Source organism: Tenrec ecaudatus, chromosome 1 (genome assembly GCF_050624435.1).
Source record: "Tenrec ecaudatus isolate mTenEca1 chromosome 1, mTenEca1.hap1, whole genome shotgun sequence".
NCBI classification, from domain to species: domain Eukaryota; kingdom Metazoa; phylum Chordata; class Mammalia; order Afrosoricida; family Tenrecidae; genus Tenrec; species Tenrec ecaudatus.
In genome coordinates this window covers 313,099,429-313,121,358 of record NC_134530.1, presented here as the reverse complement: position 1 = coordinate 313,121,358, position 21,930 = coordinate 313,099,429, and the positions used below count along the sequence as shown (strand labels likewise).

The following is a 21,930-nucleotide window of genomic DNA, read 5'->3' as shown; positions in this document are numbered from 1 at the left end:
AGCCCAGATTGTCCCCGCTGCTTGGTTTGATGGTGACTTTCACACACCAGATGAGTAAAAGGACGCATTTCTGAGCTGCTTGAGAAAACTCTCCAGGTTCCTCTTTGCCTCTGAACCTGGAAGTGTGTTGTGGTTATCCAGCTCCATGAAGTCTTAAAGTGGTCGACCCTCCTTAGGAACCAAAAAGAAGGTTGGGCTCTAGGCCTCGCCTCCTCCCCTTCCAGCTGAGAAAACCCATTGCAGCCGAGGCGACCTTGTGTGTGTCAGAGCAGAACTTGGGTCCTAGGGTTCTCAATGGCTGACTGTTCAGCAGGAGATCCCAAACCCCAAACCAGACTCCCTGCCATTGAGTAGAAGTGGACTCAGGGCAACTCTGGAAGACAGGGTAGAACTGGTCCCTGTGAGTTTCAGAGACTGTAACTCTTTACAGGAGCAGAAAGTCCTGTCTTGCTCCCTCAGAGTGGCTGGTGTCTTCGAACTGTTAACCTTATGGTTAGCAGCCCAATGCAGAACCACTAAGCTACCAGGGCTTGGTACACCACCAGCCCCTTTTTTCAACGTGTCTCTGACTAGACTTGAACCACCAACCTTTTGGTTAGTAGTGGAGGGCATTAACTATTTGCATCCCAGCAAAGCACCTCCATGTTTATTTCCTCTCTCCTGTATTGGAAATCTCTCCCATACAAATATAACGAATTTCAAAAATTTGTGGAAAAATAAATCGGGAGGTAATGGAACATTTCCACAAAAATTTTGATGCCTTTCCCTATGCTTTATACTTCTGGGAAGGATACACATTTTTAAGAAAGTGATGTGGGAAGTGTGGAGTGTGACTCCCTTGGCCTTCTCTGTGAGAGTCTGTTAGGCATCTCTCAGAATGTTCTGGTTCTCTAAGTGACCAGCCCAGCCACATGTGAGCCTCTCACCACATACATCCTGGTGATTCTGAGGGCAGGGACAGCCCCAGGTGATGGCGAGAGGACTGGTGGGTCAAGATTGTTCCTCCACTTCTGGAGTTTTCCTCAGCCAGCTCTCTTGACCCCCACATTTCCCGACCCTGATTGGCACCCACATAAGCGGCACATATTGTGTTAGGATAATTAAGATGTCCTGCCCAAGGGGACCTACTGCCTACCAGGAGACAGCACAATGCAATGCCTGTTACCGGTGAGTGTGGCGAGAATAAGGTAAGAGGGCAGCCGTGGTCAGAGAAAAAGGGGGGGCTAGAATAGCAGGGGGGGGGGTGGCGAGGATAGGACAGGAGGAGGCGGATGGAGCCAGTCTAGAAAGAAAAATTGTGTACAAAGGGCGGAGGCCCGGAAGGGTCATTGTGCCTTTGGAAGATTCTGGGATGTTCGGAGTAGATCTACCAGACAAGGGACAGTAGAGCTGAGGTGAGCTCTCGGCCTGGGGCCGAGCTGGTCCGGATCAGAGGGCTTAGCCGTTATGAAGGAGGGATTCAGAAGAGGAGCCACTCGGGTTTCCTAATATTGCTCTTATTGAAATGATGCTATTCAAACTTCTACCAAGGATGGATCTATGGCGCAATATGATACCTGGTGTGATGAACTTCTTCTTGACCCAACCTGATTTGCTCTAGGTTTAAATATTTCTTGCTTGTTCCATGACAGAAGTTTCTTCTCTGGCTTTTTAAAAAATTATTTTTTATAGTTATTTAAAAAAATATTCTTCTTATTATTATTTCTATTTCATTTTGTTTTTGTTTTTATTGTTTCTGCTAGCTTTCCCAGTTTATGAAACACAGAAGGAATGGGTGCATAGAGACAATCACTGATGGAATGGTTTATCGGGAATGGGGTGGGGGTGGGAAAGATGAGGGGAATTGGGGAGCAAATAGTGAATGTGGGAGGGGAGAGGGAGCATTAGAACTGATTGTGATGATGTGTACACAACCATTTTTAAAAGTGACTTAACTATGGAAGTGTATGATATGTGGATTTTATATAAATATAATTATTTTAAAAATTAACAAATTGAACTTCCACCAAGCTCCACAGTCCCCCATTTATAGCATGGCTGTGACTACCGCAATGCATGACTAGGAGCCTTTTAAAACCAAAACAGTTCAACATGCTTGGTTTCGACCTTTTGTGAGTTCCCTGTGTCCTTGTGAGCTTTCTGAACTCTAAAATGGTACCTACAGGCCAATGCCAGCGGGCAACGCACACAACTTCTGAAGCACAATCCGCTTTAACCTTACCAGTCATTGCACTTGTTGAAAATGGAAATCTTGTTATCATGGATAGCTGCCGCCGTGGTGGAAAAAAATCACAGCACACAGGCCAAAAGGCCAACCATCAGAGAGCTGCATGCGCACCCAAGTCTCCCGCCCAAGGACAGACGAAGTCACCCTTCCCCGGACCCAACAAGCCAAGCAGAGGCAAAGAGCCATGCCAAAGCACCCATCCCCGAGCCCCCGAAGTCCAACGCATCACACTCATGCAGCCCCACTCACATAGAGCCCTAGCCCAGGCCTGGCGTGCAGCCGGAGGGAGGGCAGGTCAGCGAAAGAGCGGCTGCGTTGTAGCTTGGCAAGGAAAGTGTCCTGCAAGGCACTCAAGACAGACAGCCGGCTTGGCTTGTCTGGTGAAGGATGCAGCCATTTCTTCAGAAGGCAAAGCAAGACGGGGAGTTAGTGGGAAGCAACAGGTTACCATGCGCTGTTAGCACCCAGCTTACAAGGTGGAGGGGCACTATTTTTCACACCAACTTCTTTAAAGGATGTTCAAGGACGTCCATATAGCATTACCTAAGTGACCAGGGCAGTGGGTGAGGCCAGAGGACCGGCAGTGGAGGTTCACCACCGTACGCCTCTTGGAATAGGGGTGCCGTCATCACTATGAGACTAGAGTGAACTGTCAGGAACACTACTACTTAGGGAGTATCGGGCTGCCCTCACAGGCAGGCACTGAGCACTTCTTTCAAGCTGGGGAGCAGGTACTGGGTCGGGCGCACTGTCAGTTCCCAGGACCAGGCTGAACTTACAAAGAAGGGGTGATCTTTGAAGGTGGGTGTTTCCGGGGTGCCCTGGCTGTACATGGACATTCTCCGCTGGAGGGCAGCTGCCTTGTTTCCTGTGCCCGAGGAAGGGGTCACATCCTCCACGTCAAAGGGGCTGTAAGACAGTAGGGACCTTTTGTTAAGAAAATCACCCGGGAGCACCACAGCACAGGCCAACTCGCTCGACTGGATAAGTGTCAACCCAATGGGCTGTTTCTGGTCACATGGGTTTATCAGAAAGCCCACCAACTCAAAAGAACCTGAAACCCACCTAAGAGACCCCAGAATACCGCCCAGTTGTAAACACACTTTATTGGCCATCTGTCCTTGATGTACCTGTTTTGTCCCCTAGGATAGGACCAGGGACATAGTCATTGGCTCTGCCACAAGAAGTTGTCGCAGAAGGAAAGTAAAAAGCCCGCCAACTTTCTAGGGACAGAAACATCAATACTATAAGACATGAACAGATTCTGGTTCAGTCCTAAAGAAAAATGGAACAAAAGGAGAAAGTTTTGCGAAGTCTGTTACATAATGAGCGAGAGTTAAAACGCAACAGCACACGATGCTCAGGAGACACTGAGCTTCTGTTAAGAGTGAGGGGAAAATTAGGTCGTGGTTCAGAGTGGTGGGCAAACAACATGACGGACGTGATTAAGGCCACCTGGCTTCTCTAGCTTTAGGGTTCATGAGTGCTTCCTGGTGAGGTTGGTGACCGGACCCTGGGACCGTGCAACAGCTCCTAGGGGATGCTGATGGTCCACGGACCACCCTTTGAGCGGCACCAAGCTGCCGTGGCTATTCATAGGAGACAACACGGAAAGGGCTACTTACTACCAGGTGATTTCCAGGTTCAGTTTGATGGTGCCAAGGTCATTGATGTCAACAGCCACCACCTGAGGATGGGCTGCAAACAGCTCTTTGGTCTCGCAGGTCACGCTTCCCACCAGGAGGTGAGTTGCCAGCCCCTTGAGCTCGGTGACCTAGTAGAGGGGGTGAAAGGTCATACATGACAGCAGAGGAGAATGCTAGGACATCCTTTCCCTTCTCTGCTGGGCTGGTTGGGGTGTTTCAGAACCCTATCTGAAATCCAGTTGACCGGTTGCTGTTAAGTCGATCCCAACTCCGTGCGACCCCATGAATTAAAGGACAGCAGAATCTTCCCTGCCCCCTTTCAGAAGCCTCCTTGGCCTGGGGTCTTATTTGTATTTTTCCGACAAGGACCATGCTCAGCGGCTCACCGCAGGATCGGCAGTTCGAGCCCATCCATAGGCACCTCAGAGAATGGGCCTGAAAAGCCAGTCATTGGAAGCCCTATGGATTGCAGGTCTACCCTGGCACACACGGGGTCGCCCTGAGTCAGAAAGGGTTCCACGGAGACAGGATGGGTGGGGCTCTCTCCAGTCTGGACTGTGTTCCAAAAGATTTCCAGGGGCTGGTTTTTGGGAAATAGATCAGCAAGACTTTTCCCCAAGGTGCCTTTGGCTGGACTTGAAACTCGAACCTTTCAGTTAGCAGTGAGGCACTGTAACCTTTACACCATCCAGGGACTCCTATATCTGCACTCAAAGTGACTCTTTCAGAAGCCTGCCTTCTATTTACTTCTACCTCTCGGACACCAGACTGGCTGTCTTCATGCTGCACTTGGAGTGCAGAGAGACACTTGGAGTGCAGAGAAACACTGGGAGTGCAGAGAGACACTTGGAGTGCAGAGAGACACTTGGAGTGCAGAGAGACATTTGGAGTGCAGAGAGACATTTGGAGTGGACAGAGACACTTGGAGTGGCAGAGAGACATTTGGAGTGCAGAGAGACATTTGGAGTGCACAGAGACATTTGGAGTGGACAGAGACACTTGGAGTGGCAGAGAGACATTTGGAGTGCACAGAGACATTTGGAGTGGACAGAGACACTTGGAGTACAGAGACACTTGGAGTGCGGAGAGGCACTTGGAGTGCGGAGAGACATTTGGAGTGCGGAGAGGCACTTGGAGTGCACAGAGACACTTGGAGTGGACAGAGACACTTGGAGTACAGAGACACTTGGAGTGCGGAGAGGCACTTGGAGTGCGGAGAGACATTTGGAGTGCGGAGAGGCACTTGGAGTGCACAGAGACACTTGGAGTGCACAGAGACACGAGGAGTGCGGAGAGACACTTGGAGTGCAGAGAGACATTTGGAGTGCACAGAGACATTTGGAGTGGACAGAGACACTTGGAGTGGCAGAGAGACATTTGGAGTGGCAGAGAGATACTTGGAGTGCGGAGAGACACTTGGAGTGCAGAGAGACATTTGGAGTGCAGAGAGACACGAATGCGGAGAGACACTTGGAGTTCAGAGAGACACTTGGAGTGCACAGAGACATTTGGAGTGCACAGAGACATTTGGAGTGCACAGAGACACTTGGAGTGGCAGAGAGACATTTGGAGTGCAGAGAGACATTTGGAGTGGCAGAGAGATATTTGGAGTGCAGAAAGACATTTGGAGTGCACAGAGACATTTGGAGTGGACAGAGACATTTGTAGTGGACAGAGACACTTGGAGTACAGAGAGACACTTGGAGTGCGGAGAGGCACTTGGAGTGTGGAGAGACATTTGGAGTGCACAGAGACATTTGGAGTGGACAGAGACACTTGGAGTACAGAGAGACACTTGGAGTGCAGAGAGACACTTGGAGTGCGGAGAGACACTTGGAGTGCGGAGAGACACTTGGAGTGCGGAGAGACATTTGGAGTGCACAGAGACATTTGGAGTGCACAGAGACACGAGGAGTGCGGAGAGACACTTGGAGTGCAGAGAGACATTTGGAGTGGCAGAGAGACATTTGGAGTGTGGAGAGACACTTGGAGTGCGGAGAGACACTTGGAGTGCGGAGAGACACTTGGAGTGCGGAGAGACACTTGGAGTGCAGAGAGACATTTGGAGTGGCAGAGAGACATTTGGAGTGCACAGAGACATTTGGAGTGGACAGAGACACTTGGAGTGCGGAGAGACATTTGGAGTGGCAGAGAGACATTTGGAGTGCAGAAAGACATTTGGAGTGGCAGAGAGACATTTGGAGTGCAGAAAGACATTTGGAGTGGACAGAGACATTTGCAGTGGACAGAGACACTTGGAGTACAGAGAGACACTTGGAGTGCGGAGAGGCACTTGGAGTGCGGAGAGACATTTGGAGTGCACAGAGACATTTGGAGTGGACAGAGACACTTGGAGTACAGAGAGACACTTGGAGTGCAGAGAGACACTTGGAGTGCGGAGAGACACTTGGAGTGCGGAGAGACACTTGGAGTGCGGAGAGACATTTGGAGTGCACAGAGACATTTGGAGTGCACAGAGACACGAGGAGTGCGGAGAGACACTTGGAGTGCAGAGAGACATTTGGAGTGGCAGAGAGACATTTGGAGTGTGGAGAGACACTTGGAGTGCGGAGAGACACTTGGAGTGCGGGGAGACACTTGGAGTGCGGAGAGACACTTGGAGTGCAGAGAGACATTTGGAGTGGCAGAGAGACATTTGGAGTGCACAGAGACATTTGGAGTGGACAGAGACACTTGGAGTGCGGAGAGACATTTGGAGTGGCAGAGAGACATTTGGAGTGCAGAAAGACATTTGGAGTGCACAGAGACATTTGGAGTGGACAGAGACATTTGCAGTGGACAGAGACACTTGGAGTACAGAGAGACACTTGGAGTGCGGAGAGGCACTTGGAGTGCAGAGAGACATTTGGAGTGCACAGAGACATTTGGAGTGCACAGAGACATTTGGAGTGGACAGAGACACTTGGAGTGCGGAGAGACACTTGTAGTGCGGAGAGACATTTGGAGTGCACAGAGACATTTGGAGTGCACAGAGACACGAGGAGTGCGGAGAGACACTTGGAGTGCAGAGAGACATTTGGAGTGGCAGAGAGACATTTGGAGTGCGGAGAGACACTTGGAGTGCGGAGAGACACTTGGAGTGCGGAGAGACACTTGGAGTGCGGAGAGACACTTGGAGTGCGGAGAGACACTTGGAGTGCGGAGAGACACTTGGAGTGTGGAGAGACACTTGGAGTGCGGAGAGACATTTGGAGTGCACAGAGACACGAGGAGTGCGGAGAGACACTTGGAGTGCAGAGAGACATTTGGAGTGGCAGAGAGACATTTGGAGTGCGGAGAGACACTTGGAGTGCGGAGAGACACTTGGAGTGCGGAGAGACACTTGGAGTGCGGAGAGACACTTGGAGTGCGGAGAGACATTTGGAGTGCACAGAGACATTTGGAGTGGACAGAGACACTTGGAGTACAGAGAGACACTTGGAGTGCAGAGAGACACTTGGAGTGCGGAGAGACACTTGGAGTGCGGAGAGACACTTGGAGTGCGGAGAGACATTTGGAGTGCACAGAGACATTTGGAGTGCACAGAGACACGAGGAGTGCGGAGAGACACTTGGAGTGCAGAGAGACATTTGGAGTGGCAGAGAGACATTTGGAGTGTGGAGAGACACTTGGAGTGCGGAGAGACACTTGGAGTGCGGGGAGACACTTGGAGTGCGGAGAGACACTTGGAGTGCAGAGAGACATTTGGAGTGGCAGAGAGACATTTGGAGTGCACAGAGACATTTGGAGTGGACAGAGACACTTGGAGTGCGGAGAGACATTTGGAGTGGCAGAGAGACATTTGGAGTGCAGAAAGACATTTGGAGTGCACAGAGACATTTGGAGTGGACAGAGACATTTGCAGTGGACAGAGACACTTGGAGTACAGAGAGACACTTGGAGTGCGGAGAGGCACTTGGAGTGCAGAGAGACATTTGGAGTGCACAGAGACATTTGGAGTGCACAGAGACATTTGGAGTGGACAGAGACACTTGGAGTGCGGAGAGACACTTGTAGTGCGGAGAGACATTTGGAGTGCACAGAGACATTTGGAGTGCACAGAGACACGAGGAGTGCGGAGAGACACTTGGAGTGCAGAGAGACATTTGGAGTGGCAGAGAGACATTTGGAGTGCGGAGAGACACTTGGAGTGCGGAGAGACACTTGGAGTGCGGAGAGACACTTGGAGTGCGGAGAGACACTTGGAGTGCGGAGAGACACTTGGAGTGCGGAGAGACACTTGGAGTGTGGAGAGACACTTGGAGTGCGGAGAGACATTTGGAGTGCACAGAGACACGAGGAGTGCGGAGAGACACTTGGAGTGCAGAGAGACATTTGGAGTGGCAGAGAGACATTTGGAGTGCGGAGAGACACTTGGAGTGCGGAGAGACACTTGGAGTGCGGAGAGACACTTGGAGTGCGGAGAGACACTTGGAGTGCGGAGAGACATTTGGAGTGCACAGAGACATTTGGAGTGGACAGAGACACTTGGAGTACAGAGAGACACTTGGAGTGCAGAGAGACACTTGGAGTGCGGAGAGACACTTGGAGTGCGGAGAGACACTTGGAGTGCGGAGAGACATTTGGAGTGCACAGAGACATTTGGAGTGCACAGAGACACGAGGAGTGCGGAGAGACACTTGGAGTGCAGAGAGACATTTGGAGTGGCAGAGAGACATTTGGAGTGTGGAGAGACACTTGGAGTGCGGAGAGACACTTGGAGTGCGGGGAGACACTTGGAGTGCGGAGAGACACTTGGAGTGCAGAGAGACATTTGGAGTGGCAGAGAGACATTTGGAGTGCACAGAGACATTTGGAGTGGACAGAGACACTTGGAGTGCGGAGAGACATTTGGAGTGGCAGAGAGACATTTGGAGTGCAGAAAGACATTTGGAGTGCACAGAGACATTTGGAGTGGACAGAGACATTTGCAGTGGACAGAGACACTTGGAGTACAGAGAGACACTTGGAGTGCGGAGAGGCACTTGGAGTGCAGAGAGACATTTGGAGTGCACAGAGACATTTGGAGTGCACAGAGACATTTGGAGTGGACAGAGACACTTGGAGTGCGGAGAGACACTTGTAGTGCGGAGAGACATTTGGAGTGCACAGAGACATTTGGAGTGCACAGAGACACGAGGAGTGCGGAGAGACACTTGGAGTGCAGAGAGACATTTGGAGTGGCAGAGAGACATTTGGAGTGCGGAGAGACACTTGGAGTGCGGAGAGACACTTGGAGTGCGGAGAGACACTTGGAGTGCGGAGAGACACTTGGAGTGCGGAGAGACACTTGGAGTGCGGAGAGACACTTGGAGTGTGGAGAGACACTTGGAGTGCGGAGAGACATTTGGAGTGCACAGAGACACGAGGAGTGCGGAGAGACACTTGGAGTGCAGAGAGACATTTGGAGTGGCAGAGAGACATTTGGAGTGCGGAGAGACACTTGGAGTGCGGAGAGACACTTGGAGTGCGGAGAGACACTTGGAGTGCGGAGAGACACTTGGAGTGCGGAGAGACATTTGGAGTGCACAGAGACACGAGGAGTGCGGAGAGACACTTGGAGTGCAGAGAGACATTTGGAGTGGCAGAGAGACATTTGGAGTGCGGAGAGACACTTGGAGTTCGGAGAGACACTTGGAGTGCGGAGAGACACTTGGAGTGCACAGAGACACTTGGAGTGCACAGAGACATTTTGGAGTGGCAGAGAGACACTTGGAGTGCAGAGAGACACTTGGAGTGCGGAGAGACACTTGGAGTGCAGAGAGACATTTGGAGTGGCAGAGAGACATTTGGAGTGGCAGAGAGACATTTGGAGTGCAGAGAGACATTTGGAGTGCGGAGAGACATTTGGAGTGGCAGAGAGACACTTGGAGTGCAGAGAGACATCCGGGGGACGAGAGGTGGAGGTAGCAGGCAGATGTTAGGGGTAAAGGGTCACACCATTAGGTCTTCCAGCATGGCACCAGGGAAGACAAGACAATGACAATACTCTACCTTGATGGAAATTAACCCAACTATCAGGGGCAGGAAAACCATTTCTTCTCCATCCCAGCTCTGTTTGCCATTGACTTCGATTTTCCCTTTCAGTTTCCACCTCTGTCGGCCATACTTCATGAAAATCTGGGAGAAGACACCAAAGGGAATTCATGCTCTATTGTCCTCCCCCATCGGCCCAAACCCAGCACCATGATCAAAAGAGCAATTAAATACAGCGAGTGTCTCTTCTGCCCCCCGCCCCCAACCTCCATCACTCCACACAGGAGACATCAGTTTACTAAATGACCTTAGGTAAACTCTGGTTGTTCTGATGGAGCCTTGGTGGTACAGTGGTTACACGTTAGGCTGCTATCCACATGGTCAGCAGTTCAAAACCAGCAGCAGCTCCAAGGGAGAAAGACTGGGCTTTCTACTCCCGGAAACACTTACAGTCTGAGCAGCCCACTGGGGGTCGCTGTGAGTCAGAATTGACTCAGTGGCGCTCAGTGAGTTGTTGTTAGTTGGTTCCAGCTCAGCAACCCTCTGTACACGGGAAGGGACCACCGCCTAGTGTGGCTTTGCTTCAGCTCCTTGCTGCAGCTACTGTGTCGACAGGTTATCTGGTCATCAAGGACTTCCTCTTGTCACTGCCCGTACTTTAGCAAGCATGGTGTCCTTCTCCAGGGGCTGGTCTCTCCTGCTAACACTTTCATCTAACTACTAGGCCAAGTGCCAGGGTGAAACTTGCTGGTGTTGAGAACTGCACAAAGATTCTATATGGTGAATTCCCCCTTCCCCCCGCCTCTTCCAAGTTTAGGAGAAGACTTTAGAGATAAAAGATCGCAATGTCTGTACTTGACTCTAAAATGGCTCAGCTAACAACAATAGCAACAACAATTAATTAAAGCAAATGTGGCATATTATTGACCATCGGTGACCTAGGTGAAAGGACACCTGGTACCGATTTCCAAAAATTTCTTATTGGCCTGAATTTTTCCTTCCAAAGGAAAACAATGAAATAAAGGCAGTTTAAGAGGCAACATGATCACTACGGGCTCCCCCTTTCGCGTCCTCAGGGTGAGCACTGAGAGGACACACACGCTTACCTCATACTGGTCTCCGGGGCAGAGACGAGCAAAGCCGGCCAGACCTGGAAGCAAGCAGAGAGGACATGAGATGCAGGCACACTGCCCTTTTTTACAGCCCCACACAAGCACGCCTTAGAAATCCAGGGAGCAAAAGGACAGATAGGATATGACCCCACTGCTAAAATAAGCAAATAGATACAAACCACCGATTATCCGTGCTTCTGAGCACGGAGACAGAACAAGGAAGTTTCTGCTTAGAGGGCAATGAGTTTACGTCAGTGGTGGTAGGATGATTTGGAAAAGGACAGAGATAAGGGTCATCCGGCATGAAGAACACTGCATTCTACATGCAGAAATTGGCGGATTTGTTAATTGTGTATGTGTGTGTGTTCGCAACAGTGGTGTTGTGTGTGGTTGGTAGAGCTACTGAGTTGCGTTGAACTCTATAACTCACTGCTATTGGGTCAGTTCCCACTCACAGTGAGGCGCCAGGGCAGCCCTGTCAGCCTTCATCTGCTCTGTTGCAGAAAGGTCAGGCTGTCCCCTTTCAGCAAGATGCACAGTCTTGGAAAACCTTACAGAGAGGCCATAGCGGACAAAGTAAAACTGCTGATGCCAGGCGCCTAAGCGGAGAGCAAATGTTTTGAGAATGATGCGGGCAATGAATGTACAAATGTGCTTTACACAACTGATGTATGTATGGATTGTGATAAGCATTGTATGAGCCCCTAATAAAATGATTTTAAGAAAACAAACTGCCCCCTTGGATTTCCTAGGTGATAATCTTCATAGGAGCAGATTCCCACGCCTGTTCTCCAGTGCTGGTGGGTTCGAACTGCTGACCTTGTGGTCCTTTGGCCACCGTGTGATGGCAGTGAGTGAGTCGGTATTGCTAGTTAGTCCAGCATGATGCTAGGGCTCCTTTATATGTAATAGGAAGTAAAGGAAAATCAAAGAGACAAAATTATGAGTATGACTTTGCTATATAAAAACATATCCATGAAAAATGTCTAGGAAAACATACCAAACGATTAAAAAGAATCATCTCTGGTAGGGTGGGATTAAAAGTTTTTCTTGGGCCCAAATAGATATTTCCATGACTCTTTTCAAAGATCAAAGTATTTGTTTTGTTTTTTCAGCCTGTGCAACTCGGTTTACTAGCATTGCTTTGGAACAGCAGCTTCTTTCACCGACTGTTTGTTTATAATAAAAAAGAACAAAGATAGTTGAAAAGCCACACTGACAGACAGCACAGACACCGAGTACAGGTCGGCTGGGTATCCATAATAACGTCGTCGGCCAAGGTTAGCGCTGGATGGAGCAATGGTGTCTGATCCCCCAGCCCTTCTCTGTAGACTTCTCAATGTTTCAAAACAGAACTTAGAATGGAAGAGAGAGTCGAGAAGACAAACAAAATCATCTCAGCTCACACCCGACGGTTCACAGAACCGGGCCGGCAGGAAACACTGTGGAGTATCAGACAGGAAGGCTGCCCAGTGAGCCTTTCCATACACAGACTGCCACATCCTTTCTTAGGCCAAATAGAAGTGCGGACAGGTCCCTTGGTTCCTCAGCCGCCTCAAGTGACCACTTAGGACTTGTCCTGGTTCTGGGTTGGCGCCATGGTTATGGGTTGGGCTGTTAGCTTCAAGTTCAGCCGTTTGAAACCACCAGCCGCTTTTTACCCCCATAAAGGGGCTTGTGACCCCCATAAGGAGTTCCAGTCTTGGGAACTCAAGGGGGCCGGTCTACCCTGTCCTATAGGGTCTCTATGAGCCGCATCGACTCGATAGCAGTTGGCTTGGTTTGGGGTTTGTTTTACATTAAACGTGGTATTACCCACGTGAAGATGATGAGGGTGGTGTCAGATGACGTGCTTGACCGAAGAGCCCTGTTAATAAATTGTGCGAAGGTTGAAAGAATCATCTTGCCACAACAGGGCTAAGGGACAGGAGCTTGGTTAAGAGAGCAGAGAAGGTACAAGACACCAGTGTCCATGGCTGCCACACCTCGTGTCTCAGAGTAGGACCGGCTGTGACCCTTTGGGAGGGGGTTACCAAGTCTTTCTTCCAAGGTGCCTTGTCCGGGGGGTGGGCTGGAACCACCAACCTCTCATTTAGTTGCCAGGCAGTTAACCATTTGAGCCACCAGGAGACTCCTAGCAAACCTCCAACCCAGTGCACTACCACCGAGTGGATTTTGGCTGCTAGTGAGTGATCCTCGAAGACAGCACAGGGGTTCCAAGGGTATACTCTTTCCAGAAGCAGGCGGCCTCAATGAGCTGACCTTTGGGTTAGAAGTCTCCCATTTAATCCAAGGTACCACGAGGGACCCTTAGCAAAGACCCAAAGATCTAAACCCGAACCAAAGCCATTGCTGCCCACTTGGTTCTGAATCATAGTGACCCTAGACAGGACTTCTACCACTCGAAATCTTTCCTGGAACAGAGAGCCTCAGCTTTCTCCTGCAGAGTGCCTGGCGAACGTGAACAGCCAATCTCGTGGCTAATATCCCAACACCTAACCCATAGTCACCAAACCAGACCTGTGGGAAGCCGAGGACCAAGACGAGAGTGTGTGCGGACAAATTCTCTATGCTCATAATTAAGAAGCCCGGAAAGCGAGGATTCTGGTGGAGGGGGGCCTTCACATGTGTGAGTTGGAGAGGAGTCTCAGTCACATTCTCCTATCTGAAAACCATCCCACAATACCCTCCAGTAACAGCGCTACCTTAATGTTACCTCTTACCAGTCCCTGGCTGATTACTGTACATCCTGAGGCCTTTAGCTATAGGAGTAGATGTGGTTCTTTCCTGCTCTCTGCTCAAGGCGCAGCCAACTCCCCTCTGTCTGCCCCCAATGCTAGTATTAGGTTTCCCCCCAAAGAGCTCAGGGACCTCTGGGATTGAGATACTGCCCACCTTGTTACCTGGGTAATTAACGAGATCTGCAGGTTCCTGAGACTAGAAAAGCCTTTAAAAGAACATATCAGCGCTCCCTTTCTCTGGATCCTGGCTCCATGGAAAAGGTGAGTCCTTGCATACCTTGTCTGATGTCTGTTTAATTCAGGGGTCCTCAAACTTTTAAAACAAGGGGCCAGTTCACTGTCCCTCAGGCCCGTTGAAGGGCCGGACTATAGTTTAAAAAACAAACAAACTATGAACACATTCCTATGCACACTGCACATATCATTTTGAAGCGAAAAAAAATGTGGCAAAAACACCCAGCCGGCCCGGATAAATGTCCTCGGTGAGCTGCATGGGACCCACGGGTCATAGTATCAGGACATCTATAATTATTCCCTTCAATTACAAACTGCCCCATAGGATCCGTCCAGTTGTAGGCTGATTGCCACACAGCCAACTACCATTGAGTCGATTCGAATTCACTGAGACCCGGTGGCATGGAATAGAACTCCCTAGGGTTTCTGAGGCTGTCAATCTTTACCAGAACAGAAATCCTCATCTTTTTCCCATGGCATTGCTAGTAGGTTCACACTGCTGACATTGTAGTGAGAAGTTCAGTGTGTAACTAACTCCACAGCCGGCGGGGGGGGGGGTTTATAGAGCTACCAAAAGGCATCAATCTACCTCACTGTCATTGAGTCAATTCTGGCTCACAGCATCACCAATTCAAAACATTCGCAGCCATCAAGTCAATTCTGTTACATAGCACCCCGATAGGAGTGTGTTGAACTGCCTCTGTGGGTTTCTGAGGTGGGGAAAGCTTTGTAGGAGTAGAAAAGCTCATCTTTCTTCCTCGGAACAGCGAATGGTTTCGAACTGCTGATCTTGTGCTTAGCAGCAAAACACAGAACCCACTACACTACACATTGTCAGCAGGGCTCTTAGAAGGGCACTTGCTGTTACCTTAACCTGCCACGAGATGGCAGCAATTCACCAGTTTGCCATTCCTTCCTTCCCAGGAAGTCAACATGTGGGACTTTTTTTTTTTTTTTTGCTAACAGAACATAAAAAGCCACTTACGAGGATAGTCACTAATAATTTCTGGAGCATTTAGTCGATCTTAAAAATATATTTTTTAAGATTTCTGAAAGCAAGCACAACTGACTAACTTACAAACTCAAAGCTGGGCAAAGCCAATTCCCATAAAAGCCAACCTGCTCTTTAAAAGCCTTTGTGAATCAGTTCAGGGTGAACGTATCAGCCTGTTTACCTGTGAGATTATAACAGATGCTCTACTGAAAAGATAGTGGACCTGGCATTGTTGCCGGCTAAAGGTGAACAAAGGGGAAAATGCTTTTAGGATGCTTACCTTTTTCACAATGATCAGAAGATTCAGATCCAAAGAACTTAACCAAATGGGAGAGAGTGATATTTCTGAGGTCCTTGGCCCATGTTATTAAAGCAACATTTCTTAAAACTGCATCACGAATATCCTGCTTATAGCAAGAAAGGACCAGAACAACAGGAGCGAGGCGGGAAAGGTCTCAGTGCTGTGCTCACAGCCTGCTCTTGGTCCTGCTGATGAACTGGTGCTCACTGTGGGGCCAGCAGGTGGTTTAGCCTGGGCCTGGCCTCACCAGGCTGGGGACTGTGAGGATTTTCACGGCGGGACGAGCTTCCATGTTTTCTCCCCAGTATGGTGATGACTGATGTATGTGGTTGGAGCCCTAGGGACCCCATGTCTTATGGGCTGGGCTGCTCATCATAAAGTCGGCAGTTCAAGCCCTTCAGCCACCGTGTCGGAGAAAGATGAGGCTGTCTGCCTATGTAGGGATGGCATGCATTGAAATCAACTCCATAGCAGTGGGTAGGCTGCAGTCTGACAAACTTTCATTAAGGCACTCAAAAATGCCTCATCAGGAGGCTGACCTCTGTGGGATGGGCATGGGGAGAGTGGATAGGGGTGAGGGTACCTCTTCTGGGACTTGCTGGGTGATTAACCAGTTCCTGCTGGTTAATCTCACTCCTCCATGGCTTCACTTGGAGGCCCAGAGGCTACACCACCCAACCACCCGCTGGTTCCTCCTTGGGCTGGGTACCATTCTGCCTGAAGAACTCTCTTGGTCCACGTTCCTAGTAATATGAGGACTTTTCTTTGCAGGAGCCATGCATCCTACTCCCAGGGAAACAGCCAAGCAGATGAGAAGAGTTTCTCAGAGGCCTGTGGATTCATCCACCAGACGGAACTCCTACCTCTTTGCCATTCAGGGGGAGGGGGGTCCGGGGGGGGCATCCCTCTCTGACCCCATGAGGAGCGCGTCCTCCGGCCAGCATAGACTTTCGGACAGACATACCCGTCTGCAGCTTCAGGTGAGCGAAATACGGTCACTGGGATGAGACCTACTTCTCCCTGAGACACCAGCTCTCTTGGCCTCCATGCTGGTCAAGAACTCATGCATCTGGCTTTTCTGTTGAGGTTGACATTCAAGGCCCTTCACAGATGGGCCCCGACAAACTCGCCACAAGCCCTACTGGGCGACTGGTCACATTTCGAAGCTGTTCCCTCAGCCTAGAGAAACGGTGCCCGCTCATTCTAATCCCAGGGTTACAGGGCGGGGTGTTTCGCCCCCCACCCCAGCTCCTGCAGCATCAGGAAGCACTGTAGGCTGAGCAGGTCTTGGTTCTCAACCTGTGGGTCTCGGCCCCTTTGGGGGGGTCAAACGACCCTTTCACAGGGGTCACCAGATTCATAACAGTAGCCAAATGACAGTTATGAAATAGCAATGAAAAATAATGTTATGGTTGGTGGGGAGAGGCTCACCACAACACGAGGAGCTGTATTATAGTATTGAGGCATTAGGAAGGTTGAGAACCACTAGATTAGAGCATCCTGGCTCCCGCGTCCAGGTCTGCAGTAGACATCCCAGTGCTCAAAGCCAGGGTGGGGGTGGGGGTGCTGAGGGGGCCCCTGGGTGCTAGCAGGAGAGGGCTAGTGCCCTGACCCGCCCCTTCCTTTCTCTGCACTAGGGGTGGGGGAGAGGGGAAGTGTGGAAGGGTGGGGTAGGGGAAGTTGGGGTTACCACCGCTGAGAACATTATGCAATATTCCCAGTTTCTGTCGACATGCATGTTGGGGCAGTTGTTTTTGTTTGAATGAGTAACGGATAAGAACGTGGCTAATTGCAGAAGTGGAGGACTGACTGACAGCAGGAAGGGGCTTCCCTTTCCCTGGGTGGAGGGAGAGCAAGATTTCCAGGGGGGCCGGTACTGGAAGGCTTCGCCCATGCCTGCTGAGTTGCGTGTTGAATCAGGGACACGGAGGGAGAGTAATTGATCAGTGAAGATGGAAAGTCACCTTCAGGTCTGAGAGGTTATTCCCATGGGACAACCCAGCAGACGGACAGAAGCTCAGGAAGCAGAGCAGGCAGGTGAGGATGACCTCACAGAGAAGGCGAAGGGAAGGCAGGGACAGCGGGAAATGTGTGGGTCTGCCGAGGCTTGTCGCTGTAACCCAGGCCCATGGTTCCTGGGGCCAGGTGCCCATCATGTCCACTAGCCACCAGGTGTGAAGCTGCAGGTCTGGTGGGCTGGGGACTCTTTTGCTCTCACCCCTTCCCAGGATGCCTGTGTGCTAGGTTGGAAATGATATATATCTATATATTGCCTTTATACATATCAATCTCTTCTTTATACATATATCAATATATCTCTTATGCTTGTACATATATATAACAACATAACCTTATACATCTATAACCTTTACACACATATACTTATATACATGTATAATATATCTGCTATACATATATGTATATACACATCGATATACATATACCAAAAAAAAGCCCGAACCTCAGTGCCATCAAGTCAATGCTGACTCATAGCAACCCCTTTTGGGTCTCCAAGACTTTAACTTGGCAGGAGAAGACAGCCCAGTCTTGCTCCCATGGCGAAAGTGGTTTCAAACTGCCGACCATGAGGATCGCAGCCCAATGCATAACCAGTATGCCACCAGGCTCCTTATACTTAGACAGAAACATACACCTACATAAACATCGAGACCCTTCTTCGGGCAGTGGCTTAGAGGGTCCGCTCGGCTCTATGAGCCGTCCAGCATATTGTGCGGTTGGTGGTGGGAAGGCATCGCAGCCGGGGCTGTCTCGGGCTTACTCTGCGGTGTGGGAAAAGCCCATTAGCCATCCCGGGCCTCCCTGTCCCATCCATACATTGGGGAGATTATCGCAGCACCAGACACTGGAGCACTGGATAGCAGTGCGTATCAGAGACGGAGGGAACACGGGGCTCCTGGCCAGCGCCGTGCTAGATGTGGGTGCGCTGGACCGCCCTGCTGTCTGCGTGGCAGGGGAAGAGGAGAACGGTATTTCCTGCTAAGCACTGACTACCCAGGGCGGCTGCAAGTAGACAGCCTCCTCTAGCCTCTTCTTGCTCCTGTGAAACAGCAGGTGGGTTTGAACTGCAGACCTTTCAGTTAGTGGTCTAACACTTGCCCGACCGTACCACCAAATTCTCAAGGTACTCTGGCCTCAAGCAATGGAACTTTCTGGAATGACTCCCTGAAAGGCACTGGGGGAAATCGAGGAAAAGGCACCATCCTCGTGGGACAACCAGGAAGGTATTTAGGGAAGACACGAGCGATAAAGGGACCACTGAGGTGACATCACAAAGAAGACACCAGAGAGGCCAGACGGTGGGGTGGTAGGTACAGCAATGGTTTGTGTCCGTGGTGAGAAGGGGGTGGGGATTTGCTGCAGGATCAAAGGAGGCCTGAGAGACATGTCTGTCCATGGAAGACCTGCATGCGCTATGACGCTGACCAGGTTTCAGCGGAGCTTCCAGACTGGGGCAGCCTACAAAGAAAGGCTTGGTGATAAGATTTTAAAAACCAGCCGAATGTCACTAAGCCCTGTGTCCCACCACACAGCCGACCCTGGAGATGTCGCAGTGTTTCACGCTGTTGCCTGGAGGGCTATCAGCAGCAAAGGCTCACAGCAACAAAAACAGGAAATGGGTTTAGCAACCCAGCATGGCCAGTGGGTCTGGCTTTGAACAAAACCTCAGCAAAGCCTCTTGACTTGATAAATAGCAAAGGCTTATTATCAAGAACTACTTCTCACTCTAAAAGAACCCTTCTTGGATGGTTACCAGAGGTCGAAGAGGGTGGTGGGCAAATGACTGGTCAGAAGGTAGCCACGTGCTCCCTTGGGTGAAGGAGGAAATAGAAACAACAGCAGATAAAATTGCTAACCTTAAGAACTATCAAATAAAGTACATGTAAGCCCTCTCAACCAAGCACGCAGGCCCATTCATGTTGCTAGAGGTGAGACGAAGAGCGGCCTTGGAAATGGGATGGAAGGAGCCCAGGTAGCATTACGATTACTGGCAGGGTTGCTAACCTCAAGGTCAGCAGTTCGAAACCACCAGCTGCTCCTCAGGAGAAACTCGGGGCTTTCTACTCCCGTAAAGACTTACAGTCGTGGAAACTCACAGAGCCAGTTCTACCCTGTCCTATCGGGCCGCTGAGTCGACACCGACCCAATGGTAGTGAATTTGGTTCTGTTCTGTCAATAGGATGAGGTAAGAAAAGGTCCCTACCCTATGGGAGGTACACTGAAGTACACAGTGGGAGCCTGACCTATTCAGACATTATTTCAAACCCTTTTATGGAATGAAAACCAGATACATGGAAAGAGAGAAGCAAGTGAGGGACATCTTGCCAGTGATTAAGTCTATGGGGTGGGATTATAGGGGCTCAATTTAATTCTCTCCTCCCTCTTGTGCATGGGTGAACATTTGTCCTAATGAACGTCTCTGTTTCAGCGTATCTCGGGATGAGAAGGTTCTGGAGCTTCTGAGCGCGATTGTAAGCAGGAGGGTTGAGAGTGGGTGGCTCAGTGATCTCACAAGGAACATAAAAATAGTGCGTTCACAAACATCCCATCCAGGAGCTCTGGGGCGGGGCTGTGAACAGGGAAAATAGATACCTTTCATCTTGATGGAGAACTCCCCCAGCAAGTTCTCCAGCTCCGCTTCCATGCTGCACATGTTCTGCAAAGAGACCAGGAGACTGTGTTAGAGAGCGCCTGCCTTCCCACACAGCTCACGGCCTCCTCAAGACTGGGAACTGATGCTGTACAGACCGCAGGGGAGTGGGGCAGGGGGGCATCTACAGGGAGAGACGCGCACTGCCTTCAACGCACTCTGGACAGAACGCTGAGTAACTCTCTCTCCTAGGACACAGGGCGTTTGGGCTCAGAACTACTGAAATCTTATCATGCACTGATAAATCCAGAATATGAACTATTTTGTAAAAGCATGCTTGGACACAACCACCACCCGGCACTTAATCTCTCCACTGCCGCAGCTTCTAACCAAAAGGGGCTGGATCATGGGGGGAAAAAAAATCTAAATGAAAAAGATGAAAACACATGATGACCAAATACAACATGGTAACCCTGACTGCATCCTGATTCAGAAGGCCAGCAGCCAGCTACATGAAATAAGTTGCCTTCAAGTTGATTCCAACTCATGGCGGCTCATGTGTGACGGAGCCAGCAGCTCCCCGGGGTTTTCGGGGCTGTCATCGGGACAAAAGCAGATGGCCAGGCCTTGCTGTCTGGGGCTTCACTGGGTGGGTTTGAACTGCCAACCTTTAGGTTAGTAGCTGCTTGCAAACTATCTGTGCCATATGCTTTGGTTTTATCTCATTGGTTGCAACATTGCCCACTATGGACCATCAGTTACCCCGCTTCCTCCCTGGCTGCCTCTTTCCATTCCTCCATCTAGCCTAACCCTTCTGAACTCTGTTCTTGGGTAAACACTACCCTTTTCTTCAATGATCAGTTATCCTCAAATGTGTATACCTCACTGGGGCTATTGTTCTCCCTATAGACCTATGTACTCTTAGGCTGAAAATTGAGACCCCTGGGGATGAGTTTAGTTCCGGAACTGAAGGGTGACTAAGGGCCATAGTTTTAGGGTCCCCCCGATTCCTAAACCTGGTCCCTTGGAATGATGTTGAGTTTTGCTCTTCATCTTTCTCCCGTTCCATCCAAGACCTTCTAAAGGGATCCCTTTTAGAGCAGGCAGTAGTGGTAGCCAGGCACCATATAGTTCTTCGGGACGGAGGGTCCTGCACACTGATGTTCACATGGTCCATTAGTCCCTTGGACTAGTTATTTTCATATCTTCAATTTTCTTCCCTCCAGACAGGGAAAGACCGAGCGATGCATCTAGATGGCTGGTCATGCACAATTAAGATCCCAGTCAGTACTCACCAAGGTAGTTGGAGAACATGGTCTTTGTGCATTGGTGTCTCCTGAGCCTGCAGTTCCATGATTGCTTCACTGAAGTTGTTTGGTTAGGTCTAAGACACTTTCATGATTCTCTTCTCGGGGTTCTATCCCATTCATGCATACCAAGGTAAATACCTTTGTACAAATATTTCAGGAGTATACTTCCTCTCTCTCTCTCTTACCTGGTTAGTCTGTTTGTCTATCCAAGCACCTGCTCCTAGATGACCATCATTGCAGGATTGTGTGTGCAACAGTGTGTACCCCTGTCGCCTTCAACTCTCTAAAACATCCCAGTGTCCTCCCCCGCCTCTATCATTGTTTGCCTACCCCTATGCCCAAGGGAACACGTGTCTACCCTCCAGCCAGTAGTTTACCTTCACCCCACCCCCACACTGGTAGTCATCAATGAATGTTTTCTTTTAATGTGAAAACCTTATCTTTACTTAAAAAACATTAGTGATCTCAAAAAAAAAGGAAAGCATTTGTCTTTTTGTGATGGACTCATTTCACTCAGCATGACGCCCCCAAGGTCCATGTTTCCCAGATTCATCCAGTCTTTAATGTCGTGTAGTAGTTCATTGTGGGTGCATGGCATGCTCTGCATAAGGTTTCCATAGCATGTTTCCTTAGACGTTCTCATAACAGTTTGCTGTGTTTTATTGCCTATGCCAAGGCGTTGGACTGTGTGGATCCTACCAAACTATGGATAACCTTGAGACGGACGAGAATTCTAGAACACCTCACTGTGCTCATGAGGAACTTGTCCATGGCCCAAGA

General features: G+C 50.0%; 1 protein-coding gene across 3 annotated transcripts in view; it reads right to left on the bottom strand.

The window, feature by feature from the left end:
• Nucleotides 1-21,930, bottom strand: part of RIPOR2 (RHO family interacting cell polarization regulator 2) — an 81,139-nt gene that overhangs the window by 36,674 nt on the left and 22,535 nt on the right. For 2 of the 3 annotated variants that reach the window (XM_075540737.1, XM_075540738.1), the window contains exons 7-11: nt 19,843-19,906; nt 10,956-10,999; nt 9,868-9,993; nt 3,853-4,001; nt 3,007-3,136 (exon numbers count right to left, since the gene is read on the bottom strand). In XM_075540737.1, the coding sequence (XP_075396852.1) occupies nt 3,007-3,136; nt 3,853-4,001; nt 9,868-9,993; nt 10,956-10,999; nt 19,843-19,906 (513 nt within the window). Of the gene's footprint in view, nt 1-2,476; nt 2,627-3,006; nt 3,137-3,852; nt 4,002-9,867; nt 9,994-10,955; nt 11,000-19,842; nt 19,907-21,930 lie in introns of all 3 variants that reach the window. The other variant, XM_075540736.1, reaches the window with a different exon arrangement.